The 20,437-nt window shown below is 46.4% G+C and overlaps 1 protein-coding gene across 5 annotated transcripts in view; it reads right to left on the bottom strand.

The window, feature by feature from the left end:
- Window positions 1–20,437, bottom strand: part of TSPAN4 (tetraspanin 4) — a 439,431-nt gene that overhangs the window by 207,597 nt on the left and 211,397 nt on the right. Inside the window, exon 1 of one of the 5 annotated variants that reach the window (XM_009674393.2) lies at window positions 18,932–19,048. The exons of the other annotated variants lie outside the window; for them this stretch is intronic. Coding sequence (XP_009672688.1) covers window positions 18,932–18,944 — 13 coding nt within the window. The 5' untranslated portion in view covers window positions 18,945–19,048. Of the gene's footprint in view, window positions 1–18,931; window positions 19,049–20,437 lie in introns of those variants that run through there. 5 annotated transcript variants of the gene reach the window in all.

Below are 20,437 nucleotides of genomic sequence, written 5' to 3'. Positions count from 1 at the left end.
CGAGTACTCGGCACTTTTGAGAAGCAGGTCACAGAGGGCCCATTTCACCAAGGTCCTCGACCACAGTTTTCACTGAATTGAGACTGTTCGTGTACTTAAATAATAAGAGCACACTTAAATGCTTATCTGAGTAGGGACTGCATGTAGGCAAGGGCAACTTAATGCTTTCAAAGCTGTAGATCGAGCTGGACTCTGTATACAACTGCTCTAACAGAGGGAATTGCATCCCAGGCCCCCTGTTTGGGGCTGATGCTTCTCAGATCTACTAACAGAGCTGCATGGGAGGCGCTTTCAGCCAAAATAAGCAAAGTCAGGTCCTTGTTCAACTGAAATGGGCTAAGGCGCTCCCCTACCAGCAGCTCAGCCAACAGGCCTGAGCGAGCCCCGCAAGACCTGAGGGCAGGCAGCAGGAGCGACCTGCAGCCCTGGCACTGCTGGCTCTGGAAGATGAGCCCTCTTCTTCATAGCCAGAAGACTTTCAGCTTGCTCCTAACCTGAGGATAAATACAATTCTGTTTCCAAAAAAGGACTGAAAATAAAATCTCCAAGGGAATGATAGTTTCCTTTTCATCTTGCCTTTCCCCCTGCTATTTGAAAGATAATAACTTCTTAGAATAAGCCAAAAGACTTTTTTGTTTTTAAATGGATGTGGAAATTCTATCATGCCAACTTAGAATGGATTTCTTTTAATGCAAGCTGTATCGGAGAGCTTAAAATTAAACCTTAAATATTATACATATATTATGTATGCAGCAAATTAAAAGAGTATTTGAAAGGGAATAATAAACAAAACCCCTAGTTGACAATTTAATGTTAAAATGGAACGGACCTTTTCAAGGAAAATGCAACAGGCCATATTTATATATTAATCTTATCAGCTATTATCCCTCTTTCTTGACGTTGTAAAGGGCTTATGTCATCCTATATACTAACAGTAAAACAGCAGCAGGTCTCTTATCACTAACATCTCTGTAACCATTCAGGCAAAAAAAGATAGGAACTTCTGCTATCAAAAAAATTATTTGTACAGGCAGGAGCACAAGCTTTGGCTTTCTGCCTTGCCATTCTGCGCATTCATCGTACCACTGAGCAGTCAGGTATAACTGTAGGAGCGCTATCAGCGGACATACTTCAAAATGTATTTTTGAACAGGTAACACATACAGGTAAATGATTTAAAACAAAAACCCAGGATTTACACTCATAAAAGATAGTTTAGCGAGTATAATAGTGACAATACTTGGAATAAAAATTCTCTGTTGGAAGAAATAGTATCACCTGCACTGAAAAATATACATATGTATATAATAGCTCTTATCACCACGGTCTGACTTTTTATATATTTCACTGTCAAAATCTGTAAGTAGTCTCATTTCCCTAACGAAGGGTATGTCCCACAGGAAGAAAGGGCAAGTGTAGCTCAAGGCAGCACAGATGTGATGCCTTTTTTGCAAAAGGTACATAAACTGAGTTATCAAAGATGAGCTGTCTAAAACAAATGCTAGAACTATGCCGCCTTTATTCAGGCACTTCAGAGTATTTAACTTTAATCATGGGACTTGGCTGGAATAGAACTAAGCACATGCCCGTGGAGTTTTAATAAAAAAGGATGAAAGATATTGAGGGTCTGAATTTAGATGCTCTGAGCATCAAGAGTCTAACCCGCAAGGCACCTGTTTAGACTTTTAAAGCTAGTCTCCTGTTTCATGCACTGGCTCAAATTCCAGATTTGAACAAATCTGAGCCTAAATTTCACCTGAGTTTTTGTGCTCAGGGTTTCCTATTGGTTTGCCTAGGCTTTCAGGCTTTCCTAACCTGTAAGAAGCACTCGGCTCAGGAACGCTGCAAAATTTAATCCTTCTAAATCTAAGCCACAGCATACACTAAACTGCTAAAAAATGCAAGGTCAACTTCCTCTTCTGCTGTCTGACCTCTAAACAGTTTGTTTACTGTGCTATATTTGTGAGGATTTTTATGAAAGCAGATTTATGTTTTAAAAAAAAAAAAAAAAAGCCAACTGAAGGATTAGGAGTGTTTCCACAAAAATAATATGTACTCCCTGCTGGTTTTCAGAAACGGCAGGGAACAGAGAAAGAAGAGCCAGACTGCCCAATTCCCTTATTCTGCAGGGCCAACGCATTCCTGCTTTTAAACAGGATTTCTTATTTGATGAGGAAAGAGGACATCCTCAGAAACTTCTTTATTTATTTTACATACATTTCCAGGTATCTCAACACCCAATTAAGTTTCTGCACAGCTATGGTACGGCTAATAATACTTTTCCAAAATGCTGCATAATTATGAGGCTATTAAACTTTACTTAGGATGTTTTATAGGCTTTTATGAGTGTCACCCAAACCTGTACTTACAGGTAAACTATGCTTACAATTTCTATTTGTTAATATGCACTCATTCTTTCAGACCAGTCTGAATTACTATAAAGTTACAGCTGGATTTATGCTGTGGAAAGAGATTCGTTATGGTAAAAGACAAATATTATTTCTTTAAAAATTTGAAGACTACAGGAATTCCTTGGCCAAAGCTGGTTTGGAAGAAGCCACAAAAACCATCATCTTTGTTTGCTTCCGTTGTGTTTGCAAACAGAAAGGCAAAACAAAAGCGTTAAGACAGCTCTACCAGATCCTGTAGGGGTCAGATACTGCAGAGCCAAAACTGCACCTCTCCCCTTTCCTCAAGGGCCCAGAGGCAGGACAGATTTGCAAGTGCAGAAAGCGGAGACCCGCAGAAGGCGCTTGCAGCCGAGCCGAGCCGAGCCGGGCAGCACACCGCGCGAGGAGCCTCGCTCGCCCGCCTGAGGCGGAGGAGACACGCCAGGCCGTTAGACCTTCAAGGACGGAGCAGGCAGGCGGGCAGAAGCGCTCGCCAGGGCCCGCGAGTCGTCCCAGCGAGCTCGGGAGCCCAGCCAGGCGCAGCACGCTGCCCTACGGTGAAACGGGCAGCCCCCCTTCTTGCCCCTCAAAACAGCCACGGGAAGAACTTCAACAGAAACACACCCCCTTTCAGACAAATCAAAACGCAAAACATCACCTCTACGCTAAAGCACCGTAACTGGAAAAACACTAGCTCCAGGGCTCGCGGCTGCCCTGGCTCAGCTCAGCAAGGGCGCACGCATCCCCGCTCCGCCTGACAGGCGCAGGATTCACGCCGCTGCAGCTGGCCATCTGATGGCAGCTATTAGCCGTGCCGGGAGTCGCGGCACAACCCTTGCCTGGCCTTAGCTGCTCCTCCAAGAGCCAACTCGGCGAGAAAGGGAACCGCGCCAGGGTCGGCCTTGGCAAGACAGAGGTGCGAATCTGATTTTCCTGCGCGGAGCTAGCTACAGCTCCTGCAAACTGGTGCGCCGCGCAGCTGGAAGCTCATACACGACAGCCTCAGATGAGAGGAATTCATCATCGGTATTTTAGCGTGAGAGAAACTCACTGATTGCCGCCTGACAACTCCACAGCTAATTAGACGATAACGGGCCTGCTGCACGCTGCTGGGCTCCACATCTGCAGGCGACAGCACAATCAGCAGAACGAATCCATACTTAAAAGGTCTTTGGTCTTTCTAATCCTAAGCTACAAATCACAAAATCCACACGACAAAACCCGCAGATCGGAGGAATTACACGAGAGGTTCCCCTTTCCCCGGCCCTGGGGACAGTCTGGTCTCTGCCGCTCACTGAAGCTCATAAACAGACAGACTCGACTTCAAAAGCATCCTCTGTTCTTCCTGGAGTCCCAGTGGCTCCCAGTAACAGGGTAACTGGCTCGACCCCAGCCGGGCCCCGCTCCCCCCGCGGCGGCAGGCCGCCTGGGGAACGCCGCCTCGCCGCGTCCCCCTGCTCCCGGCGCACCGCCGGCGGGGGTCACCCACCGCGTCCGAGAGACGCCGGCCCGACTGGCTGCCGCTGCCTATTAGGTCAGCGTGCAGAGCCCTCGTGCTATTTTGCATCCGAGTTCGCAACGCTTTAAAGGCTCTCTGCTAAACAATCAGTTAAAGTGGTAGGCAGCGCCACTGCCCTGGGCCCCTGAGACGCAGGGGAGCCGCGCAAACGGCAGAGAGGACTGATGAGAGCGGGCTGGAGGCCCCGGACAGCGAGGGGCGGTGAAGCACGTTCCCCGACGGGATCAAGAGCAGGCCGCGAAGGCCGTGGCTGCCAGACCGCGCGCCTCGGACAGGCCGGAGCTGGGGCAAACGCAGAAATCCAGCCGCCGCTCCGCCCCGGTAACTACAGGGCGCAGCTTCGACCTGCGGCCCTAGTTCTGAGCACGGAGAAAAAGATTTATTTTTTTTTTTTGCCTTTTTTCCCCTCTGCCTTACCTATCCACATTTTTCTCTTTTCAGGGCACAGTCTGCTTCTGCCTCCCTTTTTTTTTTAAACTTATCATTGGGAAAAATGAACTGCAGGTGCCAAACGCAGCTGCTCGGCACGCTCGTAAAACAAACGGTGAGGCACCGGGCACGCCTGCCCACGGGCAGCCAGGAGCTGCCGGGCAGCGGTCTAGAAGAGAAAGGAGGCCCCCTCTGCGAGGGCAGGGAGACGAGCTTTGGAGGGAGCAGCCGAGCCCGGCGCAACGCAGCAGCCCTCTGCCCTAGGGCTCCCTCGGTTGCTTTGTTCGTCCGCGCCTGGGCCCTGCTCGCGGCGTGCGTCTGCATCGCTCCGACGGAAACATTTCCGTCCCGGAGCCCTGTTTGTCCGCGCTTCTTGAAGTGCTGTAAGAACGGGTGAAGGTCTCTTCGTGCCGGAAGACTGTTTCCTCCCGGTTTGAACTTAGCTCAAAGGAACTGCCTTCAACAAGTTTGCCGTGATTTAAGCTTATTTTTGACCACGCTGGGCTCTGACAGAAGAGAGGCTCCAGCGAGAGCCATGCTTTATTCGGCCCGCGCTAGGGAGCCGCACGAAATTCTGGGCTGAATCAGGGCAGCACAGGGGCAGCAGGCAGCGTTTAAAAGCAAAACACTCTGTGGCAATAATGTTTGTGCGTTTAGGGGACCTCAAAGATGATTTTTTCTTATTACGCTCTAAATAAGAAAACACTTTCTACGTTGACATTAATTTCTGTAACACAGCTTTAAAAACAAACCAAACCAAAAATTCAATAGGCTGCATCCTGGATGGCAATGCCTCAAAATTAGAAGCAGCACGTTGGCATTTTTCCCAGGGAAAAAAAAAATATATATAAAATTATATATATATATATATATATATAAAAGTGTCTCTGTGTATACACTTACATTTTTTGCAAGATCAAGGAAGCTCTGGAGTTTATTCCCAGCTCTGTAAGTCAGAGCCAGGTTCTTAAAGGCATCCTGAAGCCAAGGCATAGGCTCCTCTTTGCAGCACACGGACATTCAGGCATAAGGAGGAGCTGTTTCCCCAAACGACTCTCGCCCGTGCATTGGGAGCAGCAAGTAACGTGGCCGTCTCAAATCCGCGCTACTGAAACCTTCCCAGTTCCCCAGGTATTTAGGAAAAAGGGCAGTGGGGCAAGGGGCAGTAGAGCATAACTCGGAGCGCCCTGTTAATAGCAGAGGTAGGGTTTCCCTTTCTGGCTTGCTCCCGTAGAAGTTTCTCCCACCCTGTTCCCCCCGCAGCGGCTGAAGCAAGGAGTCGCCAAACAAGGGTGATAGGAAACAAGATATGAGCGGTCCCTTCCTGAGCATTTTCTGTATTTCCAAGTCAGAGCCTGAGGGCTGCTTGTCAACCCCAGCAGTTGTGAACAAATCCCCATAGTAGCAGCAGACTCTTCTGCGGGACAGGGTCAAGGGTCCAGGTCCTAATCCGAAATCCTCCACCAAACCTACAGAGATGGAGTTGGCAGCTCTGCTTCAATCAACAAGAAATACAAGTCCATTCTTGAGGAAGCAGGGTAGAGAGGAGATTTGGTTCCATGTTACATACCCTTAAAGGGGCATCTGAATACTATCCAAAAATTAATTATATGGCTTGACAAGCTCTGACAATCAGCTAACCAGACTGCTTGATGGCTAAGATTTTAAATAAGGATCTTTCAAGGGGGAAACTGGAACAGGCAGTGCTAGTGTCATCGCAGCCTGAGCTGCTGTGAAAGCAAAGCACGGGCTGCAACAGCGAAGGCAAGAAAAGATCCTGGGGGACAGGATCTAGTTAACTACGCCTCCACCTCGTGCCCCTTACCGAACGCTCCCTGCCGAGCGGGCTGGAGCAGAGGAAGGGAGCGGCTCTCCCTGGGCAGCGCTCGGCCCCCGCGAAAGGGCGAGGGACACCAGTGCCAGCCTGAGCTCACGCTGGGGCTGGCGCGCTCAGTCCCACGACGGCTTGCAGAGGTCACAGGCAGGCCTGCAAACCCCAGACAGGTGCTGGTGGCTGTCACAGCGTGCCGGGTGCCCTCGACACCGGGTACACCAAAAATCTGCCGCCTCCACACTCCCACCCGCGCACCGGGAACAGCCCTCTTCCCGGGACTCGGAGGTTTAGAAGGAGCCTCGCAAACCGCCCTTGAAAAGAGCTGTTTGCTCACTCAGGATCCACCACAAGCAACCATGGCGGTTGCTGCTCTACCCCACTTTCGCAGTTCCTCCTTCTATGCAAAGAGCAACAGAGGCGACGGGACAAGGATTTCAGGGTAGTAAACACCGAGAGACTTGACAGTAAAGGAGAGAGGACTCTGTAGTGTATTTCATTTGCATTGCTATCATCCTGCTTTGAGAACTAGCAAAAAAGTAGCAAAGTCTTTCATACCCCCCAAATCCAGAGTCGGATCTCGAAGCAGTAAACGTCTACTCAAGTTTCTACTGTCTGTGCTCCTCTGTTTCTTTCCTCATCTACTTTTTGGGGTGCTCTCAGCTACATCCTTCTCCAAGCAGCACAGCTGAGAGCCCACTCCAAGCCCTGCTCTCCCTTCCCTTTCCTGGCAGCCTCCTCTCGGGTTTCTCGAGCATGAGCATGAGGAAGAAACACGTGGATTTTCAGCCACAATGACAAGTTTCCACAAAGGAAGCGCTTGCTTTTTAAAACTGACAGATGTCTAGACAGAAACACTGCAAGCAAATACCTTTGAAAACAACCACCAAAACATCAGCGATCAAGTTTAGGGGCTCCAAAAGTTACTGCAGATGAAGTCAATGATTTCTTTTATAACGTGTGTATGTGTAAGCACTACACAGTCCTGCAGTACAAACCAACGTTCGCTAACAAGCTAGCATTTTCAAAAGGCCAAAGGAAAGCTCTGCCACAGGGATACAATAAAATGTAAGTATGTGTCAGGTGGATCGTGTTAGCAGATACTACAGCAAGTAAAGTATATACGAAAGATATATCAATAAATGTACCTTCAGCTCCTCTTTTTTTCCCCCCTCTTTGTTACTGACATTCATATTATAAATCAGTAAGTTCTTGGCTCCCAGAAAGATCTTGTTCCATCTACTTTATGAAGACATACTTAATAAATCATATCTGACAGCATAAATCATATCTTACCACAAATGAGATTTAGAAGAACTACTCTCCAAATGTAGTCGATTAGCATATGCAGTAGAGGCCACAATTTACATCACATTTCACAGCTGTAGTATTTTAGCATGCATGAGAGCAAACTGAAGAACAGCAGACAGACTCACTTAACACACCTTAAAAAACAAAACAAAACAAAACGCCCCAAAAAACCACGCCACTTTTCCTAATTCTCACCAACATTCTTCCAGGGCGATACAAAAGCTCAGAGCATCAATAGCCTTATAGTGCTGGAGCCATGTTTCTTACTGCAAAGGTAAGAAATGTACTTCAGCTGGTTTTAGAAGCCTACTCCACATTTCAGCAGTGTATTCTAGCTTTCAAAGTAAACTACCAAGGCTGATTTCTGACTGGGGAGGGAAAGGATGAACTGACAGTCAAGAGATCTGGATCCTACTGCCACTTCTGCGACATGTTTTACTAAAGGATTTATGCAAAATGCAGCGCAACGTTCCTCAGTGTGTTTGGATTTCAGACCTGAGCTGCATCTGTTCTAATCTCCTCAGACCTCAGTCTGTAAAACTGAAACAGAAACGGCCAAACCAGTCTCACTCAAGTTCAATCCCATCAACGTTTACTGGATGCCTTGAGACAAACTGTCTTCAAAAGTGTGATGAAATCCTCTTCCAGAAAGGTACTGCCAGAGCCTGATCCAAAGCCAATGGGATCACTTGATCCAAAGCTCCAGAACAGAAAAGCATTATTATTAAACGCTCTTAGGCTTTAATGCCTTTGCACATTTACCCAGTGATTGGCAGAGCTTTAACATCAGCTCTCTCCAAATGTATTGCTGGTTAGAGATCTGTTCTGTACTGCACCATGTTACACACCCCTGGGGCAAATAACCTACATGAGCAATTTTCTTGGTAACCGCAGCAGAACTGGCCTAAAACAGTCGCTGCTGGGCTCCTTGCACCTGCAGTATGGTGCTAGTCGGGGGGGAGGAGGGGGGATTTGTAATTAAGCTCTAACTATGAAAATTCATGCCGAACAATCAGGCTCCTTCTGCTTTAAATCACTAGTTTAGACGTAAGGAGCACTAGAAGACCTAAAGAGCAAACTGTTCCTTCACGTCCTTCCCCCCGCACCCACCTAACACCCAAATACTCCTCTGACAGACTCCAGAGCTCGCTGGCTCAGTACTTCTGTTAACCTGAAAATTACTCACAAGTACGTGTTTTTTGACGAAAATCTGTACGTTAACTGAAACATTGCTTTTTGATTGCTCAAAGATCTTTTCCTTCATCGCGGGCCCATCCAGAACGGAAGCCCCCAGCGCCCTGCCGGCCCCCGGCACCACCAGGAACCGCAGCCAGGCTCTGGCCCTTGGGAAGGCAAACGAGCAGCGAGGCCGAGTTTCCAAATGCCCTCTGCTGGCACCTATTAGTATTAGTAAGAATTTCACCTCATTAATAACCTTCTGGAAAACTAGGAGTCTGAAGATCATTTTGAAGGTATCCTGGTTTTGCATTTAATCTAATAACGTTCCCTCTTCCAGGGAAGGTGCCCTCCCCATCCCCTTTTTTTTAAACCAAATACAACAGAAACCCAAGTGCTGCTGCTTTCCCTGTAAACATCATCGGTAGGTCATCTTCTAGTAGGAAGGTATACCTGATAAAATTTTCAAAATTCCCCAACTCTGGGATCATCACCCTGATTATTTTGACTAGCTGCTTTTCAAGAAGCTGCTGTGAAGTTGTCCTTACCTCCTGCCAGTAGCAGGACCACAGAGACCCAGGTATCCTCCTGCCCCGAAGCCAGGGGCACGACCGCTCGGCGTGGGCCGTCCCCACCAGTGCCAGCTCCCTCACAGTCCCCGGCGCATCAGTCACAATGAGCCCCGCGGTGACTGCGCAGTCACAACCGCACAGTCACACAGTCCAGGTCCTTGCATGCTGAATGTCGGGGCGGGCTACAGCCACAGAAGTATGAACAAAGCGCTAGGCATTTTTTGAATTATATTTACTCTTTTGCCCCAAATAGCCTGGGCCCGGTGGATTTCCAAGCACGACGGAAAGATTTCCTTACGTCCAACACGCCCCTGAGCCACGAACTGGAGGAAGAGCCGTGAGGGAGTGGCAGAGTAAGAAAGCCAAGTCAAACGTCCTTGATACTCTGGCTGCGACCGACTCTTCCGTCGCCATCACTTTTCAGTCACGTGAGGACGTTGTGCCTGACGGTATTTAACATCATGTTTCAGTTCCACGTCGGCAGATAAGCCATTGCATCAGAAGAGAACAAGAATTAACGACACGGCTCTGGCACACACGCTGCAGCAGCGCGGTCGCCGAGCGCTTGAAAGCGATGATCATCCGCCTGCGCAGTGGAGCTCCCTAAGAGGGGAAGCTGCTGAAGACGCAGGCCTGCCAGAGGAAGGGATTTTCCATGAAGCATTCAAAGCAATGGAGGCATTTCAAACATTTTTGTTAACAGGCTTTCTGGGGAAAGAGAAGGGGCGTTCCTCCCTCTCGGGGCGTGCACAGAAAGGGACCAAACATCATAAAACACTCTTTCAGGAGCACATTGCTGAGGCCATGCTAGGGAGACTTCCGGACAGGAATAAAGTTAATCGGTCCTTGTCCATTAACTCAGCCTTATTTCCAGTGCTCCTTTCGGGCAAATCAAGACAGCGCTCCAGAGCTCTCCCATCCGGCGGCAAACTCCGATAACCACATCTCTGCTCTCTACTACGCAGTCAGGAAAGGAGGCACCTCTCTTGGCACTACATCTTTGAAGTCAAGTTTACTAGGACAGCATTTATTATGTTTAAGAAAGCTTTGATGAACCTATGAAAAGGTCTTACTAATCAGAAGACCAAAAAGCTGTTAAATCATATCTGATTAACCCACTTATATTTTCTGTAGCACAGATCCTTCTCACCACTCTAACTGCAGAACTAAAAACATCTTACAATAATCTTGCCGACGTGGGCACGCAACAGAGCAAAGCAGTTCAAGGCTATCCATTATGGATGCAGACCTTAGTGGGAGAGGGCTGTTAACGTGCCGTCGTTTATCACAACTCTCTCTAGGCTGGCAAATTTAATTTCCATAATTTGTCACCACTGCAGCTCTGCTAAACTCGGTCGAGGTTTTAGTGTGCACAGAAGTCAGCTTAAGTTAACCCCAGAAAGGGGAAGGTTCCAGCAGTGCAGATGGGTCCCAAGTGCAGCAGTGCGGATACAGCCAAAAAAACCCTGCTAACTTCGTATTATCATGACACCGGTGACTTTCCTTATGATGAATCTCTTCAGACTGCCACTGCTCCCAGACTGGGAGCCGAGTGCAGCTTTGCAGAACGCAATTGCAATTATTACCACTGATCGTTTGGGTGGGAGATAAATGATGTAATACACGATGGGAACGCAGTTTAAAAAAAAGTTTGGGCCACCCATGAAAAGCTGCTTCACCCTAGCATTTGTTGTTACAAGTGGGGAATAGATGAAATGACTCCTGGATTACATCTTTGATTTTGCATTAGTTTGACATTTGTATGAATGACAGATTTTAATTTTGTTTTTTTTTTTACCATATTTACATTTCAGTGCTTTTTGGATGGGATAGGGAAATAATTCTGTTAGGCTAGAAACCCGCAGGGTACCTTGCTTCTTGAGGAGAATTTAACTTGACCTTCACGTTCTTGTCAGATGGGGCCAATAACCATCAGCCATTAGCATGCCACTAGAAAGACATTTGCTCTTTGACAGGAAAAAAGTGGGGATGCAGGGGATGGTAGGACAGGAAGAGCTCACGCCTTCACATAAAAGAGCAGCATGCCTTCATTTTGACACTTGCACGCTATATTTCTGTTTAGTAAATAAGTAGCCTGCAAAATACTGTTTTCCCACTCCGGAACAAAGTTGCTACACTGTCAAGTCTTCTTCCCATCTCTTCCTCATCTACCCAATTCTTCTACCCATCAGTGTGGCATCTGGAGCTTTCCAAGCTTTACAGAACAACATAGGGCGACCCTCTAGAAAAAGGGCGAACCTAGAACCGGAGGACTGAGAAAACATTTCAAAAAAAAGAGTTCAACCCAAAACCTTCACAAAAAGTTTACTTAAGGCATTCTCATCTCAAAGCTGTTTCTAAAACAGTACCATGGCTTTCTTCTGCCCTTGATTCTTTTCAAGAACAAATCAAATAGGCTCAATTTGCAAGAAAGAATATTTTACTCCCTGTATCCTGCAAATTCACTGTGGGAGTTCCAAGAGTCAAGCTGGCATCTTTCCTTCTTGCTACCAAATTTCAAGGAATTTGCACAGAAATAACAGATCAGAATTCAGGAAATAATCTTACGAATGAACCACAAGTTACAGCAAAATATAGCTCACCTTTCCAGTTCTGGTTGTTCTGCAGCAGTAACAAAAGGGAGGAAAAAAAGTAATAAAACCCGACAGTAAGGTTCAGAAACACTGCATCTGTGTCTGCTGAAAAACAGGCCCTGTTAAGTTGTCTCACTGAGAAGCATTAGTTATGATTAAAAGGGTAAGGTACCTATCATAAGCATTTCTCTGAATCCGATCTGTGAATGCCAGGTAAGCGTCCGTCACAAATGCAGAGCAGCGCATCACCTCCTGGCTTCAAGCAGCCGTGTCAGCTCGCAACATGCCACAGCAGCAGGTATTATGACAACAACAAGGGAAAGGCACTTGGACAAAACATGTGTGCATATTTTCAGACAAGAAGGGGAATTGAGCAAGTGTGTCAGGCATCAGGAAAACGTAACTGCAACCCTACTGAGTCAGAGAAAAGTCTGTTTAGCCTCGTCTTCTAACCCCGCCTACAGTCTACAAAAGATGCTTAGGAAAAGAGTATGAGAAATTGGACAACTGCAGTGTGAATTTTTTTCCTCTGCAAGTCTTTTCACTTCCTGAGAACTTCTGCTTCAGGTATTTACTGATACTGAAGTTTGCAGAATGATTAATAGCGCCTGGAAAAAAAAGATGCTAAAATAATGGATAATGAGATAATAATTCTTCTGGATATTACAAGTATTTACCAACTCTTGAGTTGGAAAGGAAGAGAGAAAAGGTAGTGTGGGAGATTAATATTAAACACTTGAAAATCAAGTTCAAAAGCACAAAATACAGCTAAGACAATAAATACATAATAGCACCCCACCCCATTATATTCTGTATATTTTACCATGGTAAAAATCACAGTAGCTTCCTTGTTGAAGATTGACTTGTGGACCCTTTCAAATAGGGGGGAACAACTGACACGCTGGCAGGCTGGGCTGCTATTCAGAGGGACACCGACAGGGTGGAGAAATGGGCTGACAGGAACCTCAAACTCCATCAAAGGCGAATGAGTGCAAGTTCCACACCTGGTGATAAGCTCCCGCAGCAATACAGGCCGGCGGCCAACTGCCTGAAAAGCACCTTTGTGGAAAAGGACCTGGAGACTCAGTGGCCAGCAAGTTAAAAATAAATCAGCAGTTGCTCTCAAAGGTGAAGAAGATCGAGTGCATCCCACGCTGTATTAGAAGAAGTTTAGCCACAAGGTCAAAGGAAGCAGTTATTCCCCTCTACTCGGCCCTTGTGAGACTGCACCTGCAGTACTGGGTCCAGTTTGGGGCTCCCCAGTACAAGACAGACATTGACATACTGGTGCAAGTCCCATGGGCGGTCACTAGGACGACACACATGACATACAAAGAGAGACTGAGAACTGGATTTGTGCAGTCTTAAGAGAGGGTTAAGGGATCATATTGTTGTCTTTAACTATGTAATAGAAAGGTATAGAGTAGACGGAGCCAAACGCTTCCCAGAGCTGCACAGTAACAGGAGGAGAGGAAACAGACACAATTTGCAACAAGGGAAATTCTGACTAGACACCAGGGAGAAAAAATTACCACGAGGTTTGTCAAACACCAGAACAGCCCAGGAACACGGGAGAACCTCCATCTTCTAGATGGAGACAAGACTTAACAAGGCCCTGAGCAACCAACCTAACGCCAAAGTTGGCCCTGCTTTGAGTAGGGGGTTGGACCATTTGACTTCTAGAGGTCACATCAAACCTAAATTACTCTCTGATTCTATCATCTAGACAGAAGTAGCAGAAAATTAGGGATATGTAAAGCAGTGATGTGAACTAAGACAGGCTCTACATGGAGAGCAAGGGAGGGGGTGAAGTACTGAAAGAATCATAGTATTTTGGAAGAGGAGCGTCAGACAGCCAACTGCCTGAGAGACAGAAGATGGACCTACTATGTCTTGGCCTGTGTTCCAAACATTAAATAAGGAATATATTTTTTACTGAGAGTGAGTTATTGGACAGACGACAAGAGATACCTTAGCAGATGTAAGCAGTAGGGAAAAGGTATACTGTGACATTATTTAAAAACTCATGGAAAGGTAGTTACAAATTACAAGTGGCTTGTCACAAAAGAGACAGAGAGAGTTTAAGTATGGCTACACAGACACAGGCTATTTGCATAATTATGCTGAAAAATAATATATATATATACACACATACACATACAGTGGGAAAGCTGAACATCTAGAATGTAGGATGAGTGCCCAGGTCCAAGGGACTATCAATCACATCACAAATGCAGGTACTTTAGTTAACCTGAGATGTATATAAAGCACAGGTTAGCAAAGTTAGAAGTATTGTGCACTGAGAACTCTGCAAAGTATGGCCTATAAATAGGAGAGCAGTAAAGCCACTAGGGATCAAATAGAGTTGAAGAAGATAAGACCATACAAGTAATATGGGATTTTTCAGTCATTCCTGCTCATGAAATATCTGTAGAAGACCAGATATAAGCACCATACCAAATGGAAAATAGAATGCTTCATCACAAGCTCTCTTCCATTTGATGAGAATGAGTGATCCAAGAAACAAGGAAAGGCTCACAGATATGACTGGCTAGGAGGCCTAAAAAGAAAGCACAATGACAGTTGCTTATAAAGCACTGAGATCTTCTGTGGAAACATCACAGCAGCATGACACAAGTCAGTCACTGGCTCTTATGATGTGATTACAAATCCTTGAAAAAGCAGCATAGACAGGCAGCTCTAAAATACTAAAGGCGGCATTTAAACTCACAAATGCTCACATCTCAGGTAGCAACTACTTCTCCCCTTCTCTCACTCTTAGCCTTTCATGGAAGAAAACTAAGAAAAGTTTGAGTCCACATTCTGTGTTCACTCTTCACTGGTATATCCCAAAGAGCTTTAAAAAGTAGGTTGTCTTTATTACCATCTGACAGATAAAGACAGTGAAGCACAAATGAGGAAAGACTCCTCAGCACAACAGTTAAAAAGTTAGGAACTGAGACAAGGTCTCCTGTATCTCAACAGTGTCTTATTCACTAGGCTGATTAATTATTGTCCATCACTGCGCCATTAGTCTAGAACCACAGCCCTCTCAGCAGGCATCTACTAATTCCATGAGCACACCTGCTGCCAAACAGTCATCTTATCCAAAGCACAGGGAGGATAAATAAAAGGCACTGGAGGAATACAGACTGAAGACAGTTCAATAAGAGCTTACCTTTTTGGCCTGCTAAAATTGAACTTACACTTCATCCAATGCGCTCTGTTGATATCTCACATATGACTGGGCTCATCCCTCTCCTGCTGCACTGACAGTGAAAACCTCCACAGTCAATAATCCAACTGCTTACTTCTGGTGCTCTCTCCTGTAACACGAGGACTGCTTCTGCCACAGGGCACTCAGCTCTCATTAACCCATAGACAGGACATGAATATTCCTCCTGATTTGGTTCTGTCTCCCATCAACAGAAGGTGCAGGAAGGGAATTTATGTAGTTAAGTTTCAAGAGACTAGCAGGAATTACAAAAATGTTTTGATGGCAGTAGCGAATAACAGAAAATGCCCTATATAAACACTGTCACTGTTCTGAGCAGACAGTTTTACATACCTGTGAGCTTATCTTTTAATTGCCCTAAAAGTTGATGCTTGTAGCCAGGAAAGCGATTGCAATAAAGAACATCTCACTCGCAATATATGCATCCACAGCATTACAACTGATTAAAAGCTTAATAATGTAAATCAAGAGAAAGGTGTGACATCTGGAAATAAAAGCTGAGCTACGTATTAGCTTACAGAGCCAGAGAGGTCAAGCCCAAGAAGTCAAAAGGGAAGAAACGTGGTGCTGTTTGGCATTAAGTAAGGCATTAAGTAAGGAATTACTTAATCTCTTACTTTTGGCATTAAGTAAGGAAGAAAATTTGCCAGGCAAAGGGAAGGCAAGGGAAACGCACCAAGCAGGTGCTGGCCTGTGTCAGGAGCCTCCTGATGTTCGTACTTAGTGCATAGCTTCTTCCATCTACGAAGCTAAATGTAGGATGAGGATCTCCACAAATGCCGCTATTGATCTAAAAATCCATGTAGCACAGGCAGGAAGCCTGGCTCCAGTCTCATCCTCACAACAGCTATTTCTGATGGTACACTGCATGAAAGGAGGGTTGCAGCCGTTTCCCCGTGTTAGTGCTCCCCAGAAGGACAAGTTTTGCTGGGTAAGTGCTTCAGATGGATGACGTGTTCCCATTCCTGCAACGATGGCAGCTGCTCGGTATATCAAGAAAGAGAGGACTACTAGCAGCTTCTGCAAAAGTCAGAGCAGAAAAACGAGAGCAGGGAAGAAGGGAAAAGGATTGTGAAGCACTTTAAATGAAGCTCTAATAGGGTCATGAAAGGTCCCCATATCTAATCAAATCTGCTGCAAACCACTGTAGTACTTAGCACTGAGAGTTCTCATTCTTTGTCGAAAGTAGCTTGCTTTCTCTTAAGTAACTTGCTGTCTGCTCTCCTGTCCAGCTACTTTGAATTTATTGCTATTGAAAGTCCCCAGATTGACAGCCCAGGCTTTGATTTTTCCCAATGCACAATGCCACAGTGATAGAGGCAGTTCCACCACTGGCAGCAATGACACAAGCACAAAGAGAGATCAGCTACCAGGAAATTACCGATCCTACCACCTAAATCAGCCCTGCAGTGTGATTCACTCAGAGCCCTGCTATCATCTGTGGTTACAATCCACACAGTACAGGCAACCATGGTAGAAACTTCCTACTCCCTGATGCGTCTGCTGAATTGCCTCCAGCTTGGTTTAACAGAAGCTCTGTCAGTAACGTGAAGTTACGTCCAGGGTGACGTGGCCACTAGCACTCTGGCTAAGCCTGCCACCCAAGAAGCCCGATTATAGTGGAGCATTTCCAGAGACGGATGGACACCTGGTTCACTACAGCTGCCCAGAAGCCACCAAAATCTTTTAGCATCCCCAAAGAAATATCAAATCCAACAACTGATCTGCAGCGGCTCCAAAACAGCTGAAGTAAAAAGACTTCATATTCATTATAAGCTACCTAAGCCCACTCATTTCCATCCCTGGCCACAGCTTCTACTTTGAACTGCACAAATAGATTAAGGTCACTGTCAAAACAGTAGGACTGTGTCACCCTGGAAGAGCTGAACGGTGACAGCAAAGAAACAGTAGCTGCACGGGAGAGCAGGCAGCAAGTTACTTAGGAGAAAGTAAACTATTTTTGACAAAGGCGAAAATTCCCCATTTCTCCATGCTAAGAATTCCAATGGCCAAGGACTTTTCTTGACAGAAACTAACCAGCTGGACAGCATTTAAATTACCTCAGTGTCTACTGTAATGGAATAAAATAGCATTGTGCAGATGCTAGCCAACACAGCTCTGTGGTCACTATTATCACTGCATATTAAAACATGCCAAACATAGCCAAAGTCTTAAGAAAATAACCTGGCTGGTTTTCCGTATTTGCTTTTGTGCCAAAACAGAAAACTGTTGGCCAAAGCAGATTACGATAGCAAGAATTTCGATGGCATGGGACCTCTGCTCTGCGCTTAGGTGACTGTCTCCTACATGACATTTATGAGAAAAAATCCTGGCCCTCGCACGTCTGAGCGCTCTGTTGCTACAGACACGTGGAAATCAATTAATCAGCAATGAATGGTTACAGGAAAACCCAACAGCAACAAAATAAATCCCACTATTAGGCTGCCAAAGCATGAAGTAGTACAGAAGCGAGGTCGGCTTTGTCATAGTCATACTCAGTTAGCAATTTCATCCCCTCCATATGCCTGGTGCGTGCATATAAACAAAGTGGCTAGGGACACGATGTCTTCCTGAAGTTTAGCAACGCTAAGACTGCGAGCGCACAGGGAAATTTCCACCCAGGTCCGGGTTTTGGAAAGACGCAGCCAGGACACTATAAACCTCTCCCTGTGGAAACCAGCTCCTGCCTGTCACACCCAACGCAGCCATCATAACCGCTTTGCAATCCTCCTCGTCCAGCTTTTATCCCTTATTTGCTCCTTTACGCCTAGAGCAGAGCTCTGGTGAATGCAGCCCTGGAGCTGGACGTACACAAATACATGTGAGCTGTGAAAGGGGAACGAGAAAAAGGTCTGTGACATAAATCAGCCAAATGCTAATGAGACTAAAAGCTATCGCTGAACAAGCATTTGCATTGTGTTCGGGTAGCCAATATTGATAGATTAGATGAAGGTTTTCACTCACTATGCTAAAGGGTGAGGGAAGAGTGACTTCTTCCATAACATCAAACTGGCGATATCAACTGGTATCTTAAATCAAAACACTGGAGAAAACATTTCTTCTGGAGCCTCATTCAGGACATCCTCTAGGCAAAAACATGCAATTTCTTCTGCACTTACTGCTTAACAAGTCCCAGACACAGTAGTATCATAATAAAGTCTTTTTATGGTCCAAGCAATGAATGCAGTGATTTCATGATTAGATAATCTGGCTGGAGAGTGCAAGCACTTTACGAGGATATGCTCACATATGCTTACACCACATGCTATATTTGCTACAGAAGATGAAAAAGGAAGCCATTCAAGAAATTACACAAACATGAAGCCTGCTCTGTCAAAGGAAGACAAGGACATTCGGTGGTACGCAATACTTGCCAGTATCTATGGGAATCCCTGCACAGTAGGCTGGGTTAAGAGGTCCCTTGTTTCAAGGATCCTGGCTGTATTACTGAGCACAGTCCTCAGATGTCTTGGTTCCCAGGTATAATAAAGTCTTAATACATACGCAGGGTACAGTAACGCACTCTGCTGCATCGTGAGGAACCTGGCAGGAATCTGCACTGTACGCTATTTAGCCAAGTTCATGTGAACACAGGTCCAGATAAAGATGTTCATGATCTGTATCTCAGTCAATTATTCCCTCTGGGATTAGGAGTCACACTCAGACACAGCTGAAGCCACCAGCAGGAGCAAGGAAGGTGGGAAGTATGAGAGGACAAGAATCAGAGTAGGAAGGATATCTCCCATCTCTCAACAAACAGAGCAAGAAACTAGCTAAATTTCACAAAGGAATGTCAGCCTGAAGCAACACCGAGATATCCCTTTTCGTGGGGCTCAGGGCTTGGAAGGGACTGGACTGGAGGCAAGCGCACCTACCTGAAGGGCCCATGAAATGCAGCAAGGGAATGAGAGCACAAACAACCTCACGGCACCTGCAGAGCTAGTGATGAGAGTGCTGAGGGAGAGGGAACAAACTCACTGCTCTTGGGAAGCCTGTTGGAGGGAAGACAAGAGGCGGCAGCTTAGTTTGGAGATAAAAAAGCATGGAAGGGCACTAGGAAAGGTGTGAACTGGCCTGTAAGGGACAGAGAGCGATTCTGACGGAACATTTTGGTCCTCTCTGCAGAAAAACAAACAAAAAAAATCCCTGTACCAAAAAAATCACACCCACAAGCCTGGTACCAAGTAAGCTCAGCACAGGGCTCTGTTAATTCTGTCCAAGTATTTGCTGTTTGATGACAGACCGAACTGCTGCTCACTGAGCCAGGGTTATCTCCCCCACGCACGACCAGCCTGGCAATCGGAAGGCAACCTGGCAAACAGGACTAAGTGCAACGACAAAGCAATCTTCCCTCCGAGGCCTGCTGCCAAGCGACAGAGCTGCCTGCCCGCCAGCAGCAGCAGCGCTTTCGCCAGGGACTCCTGCGAGAGCTGCTCTTCCCTGCAGGTGAGCATGTGTCATCTCGGGGGCAGCCCATCTGCTAACTTCACTGCATGAGGGACACAGAGGGAGACGCAGAAGGGGAACAGCAGGAGTTAAGAAAATAGCCTTTTGGCTTGTCCCTGCCATCAGCACTCAGCCATGCACTCCCTAGTCCTGACAGCTCTAGGACACAAGAAGCTGGGAGGCCTGATGACATGCTCTCCTTGCTCTGCTGCTCCAAGCCTCCATGCCACACTGGGAACAAGCTTTAGCATTAAGTTCCCAAGGAAACCGGAGCTCCTTGGTACTGCTGAGTGAGATTTTCCAGGTTCCACAAAGAGGGCAGGCCAAGTTAAGTCTGACTCTGTAAGAGACACGACCAGGCATGACCAATTACCAGGATTGCTCCCAGGAGCGCTGAAGAGTTGACAGCACGATAGCTTGGCCATCACGCTCCCAGCTCACTACTAACTGTAACAGGATTTCATTGTTGCCCATCACCACCCAGAAGCGGTTTATTCAAATACAGCTGTATGATCTTTCAGTAATGTTTTCCTCTGGCACTGCAGGGCGAGTCCCAGGAGCCTCGGGAAATCATTTGAAGGGGCTGCAGCAGAGTGAAAAAGCCAGGAAGCTGCAAGCACCTAACAAGCCTGGGTGCAATTTTGCAAGCACAGCGGATCGCTGGTACCTGCTTTATGGGCTTTGGAATTGCCCTTGCCAATGTTAGGGCGACTCACTAGAGCTTACCAGAGCCCTCGCAACCATCCTGCCATAGGCTAAGGCCCAAACTTTTCCTCAGTACTTCAGGAAACTTGCTGTTGCCAGACAGTTGACACCTGGGTACTAGCTAAATTTCTTTCCAGAGAAGATTACCCACTCAAGGCTATTGTGCTGAAGAGCAGGAAGTTTCCTCACAACACTCATAACACTTTTAGTTCCCTTCCCACTCTTTCGTC

This window comes from Struthio camelus, chromosome 5 (genome assembly GCF_040807025.1).
Source record: "Struthio camelus isolate bStrCam1 chromosome 5, bStrCam1.hap1, whole genome shotgun sequence".
Taxonomy (NCBI): domain Eukaryota; kingdom Metazoa; phylum Chordata; class Aves; order Struthioniformes; family Struthionidae; genus Struthio; species Struthio camelus.
This window is presented reverse-complemented; position numbering and strand designations above follow the sequence as displayed.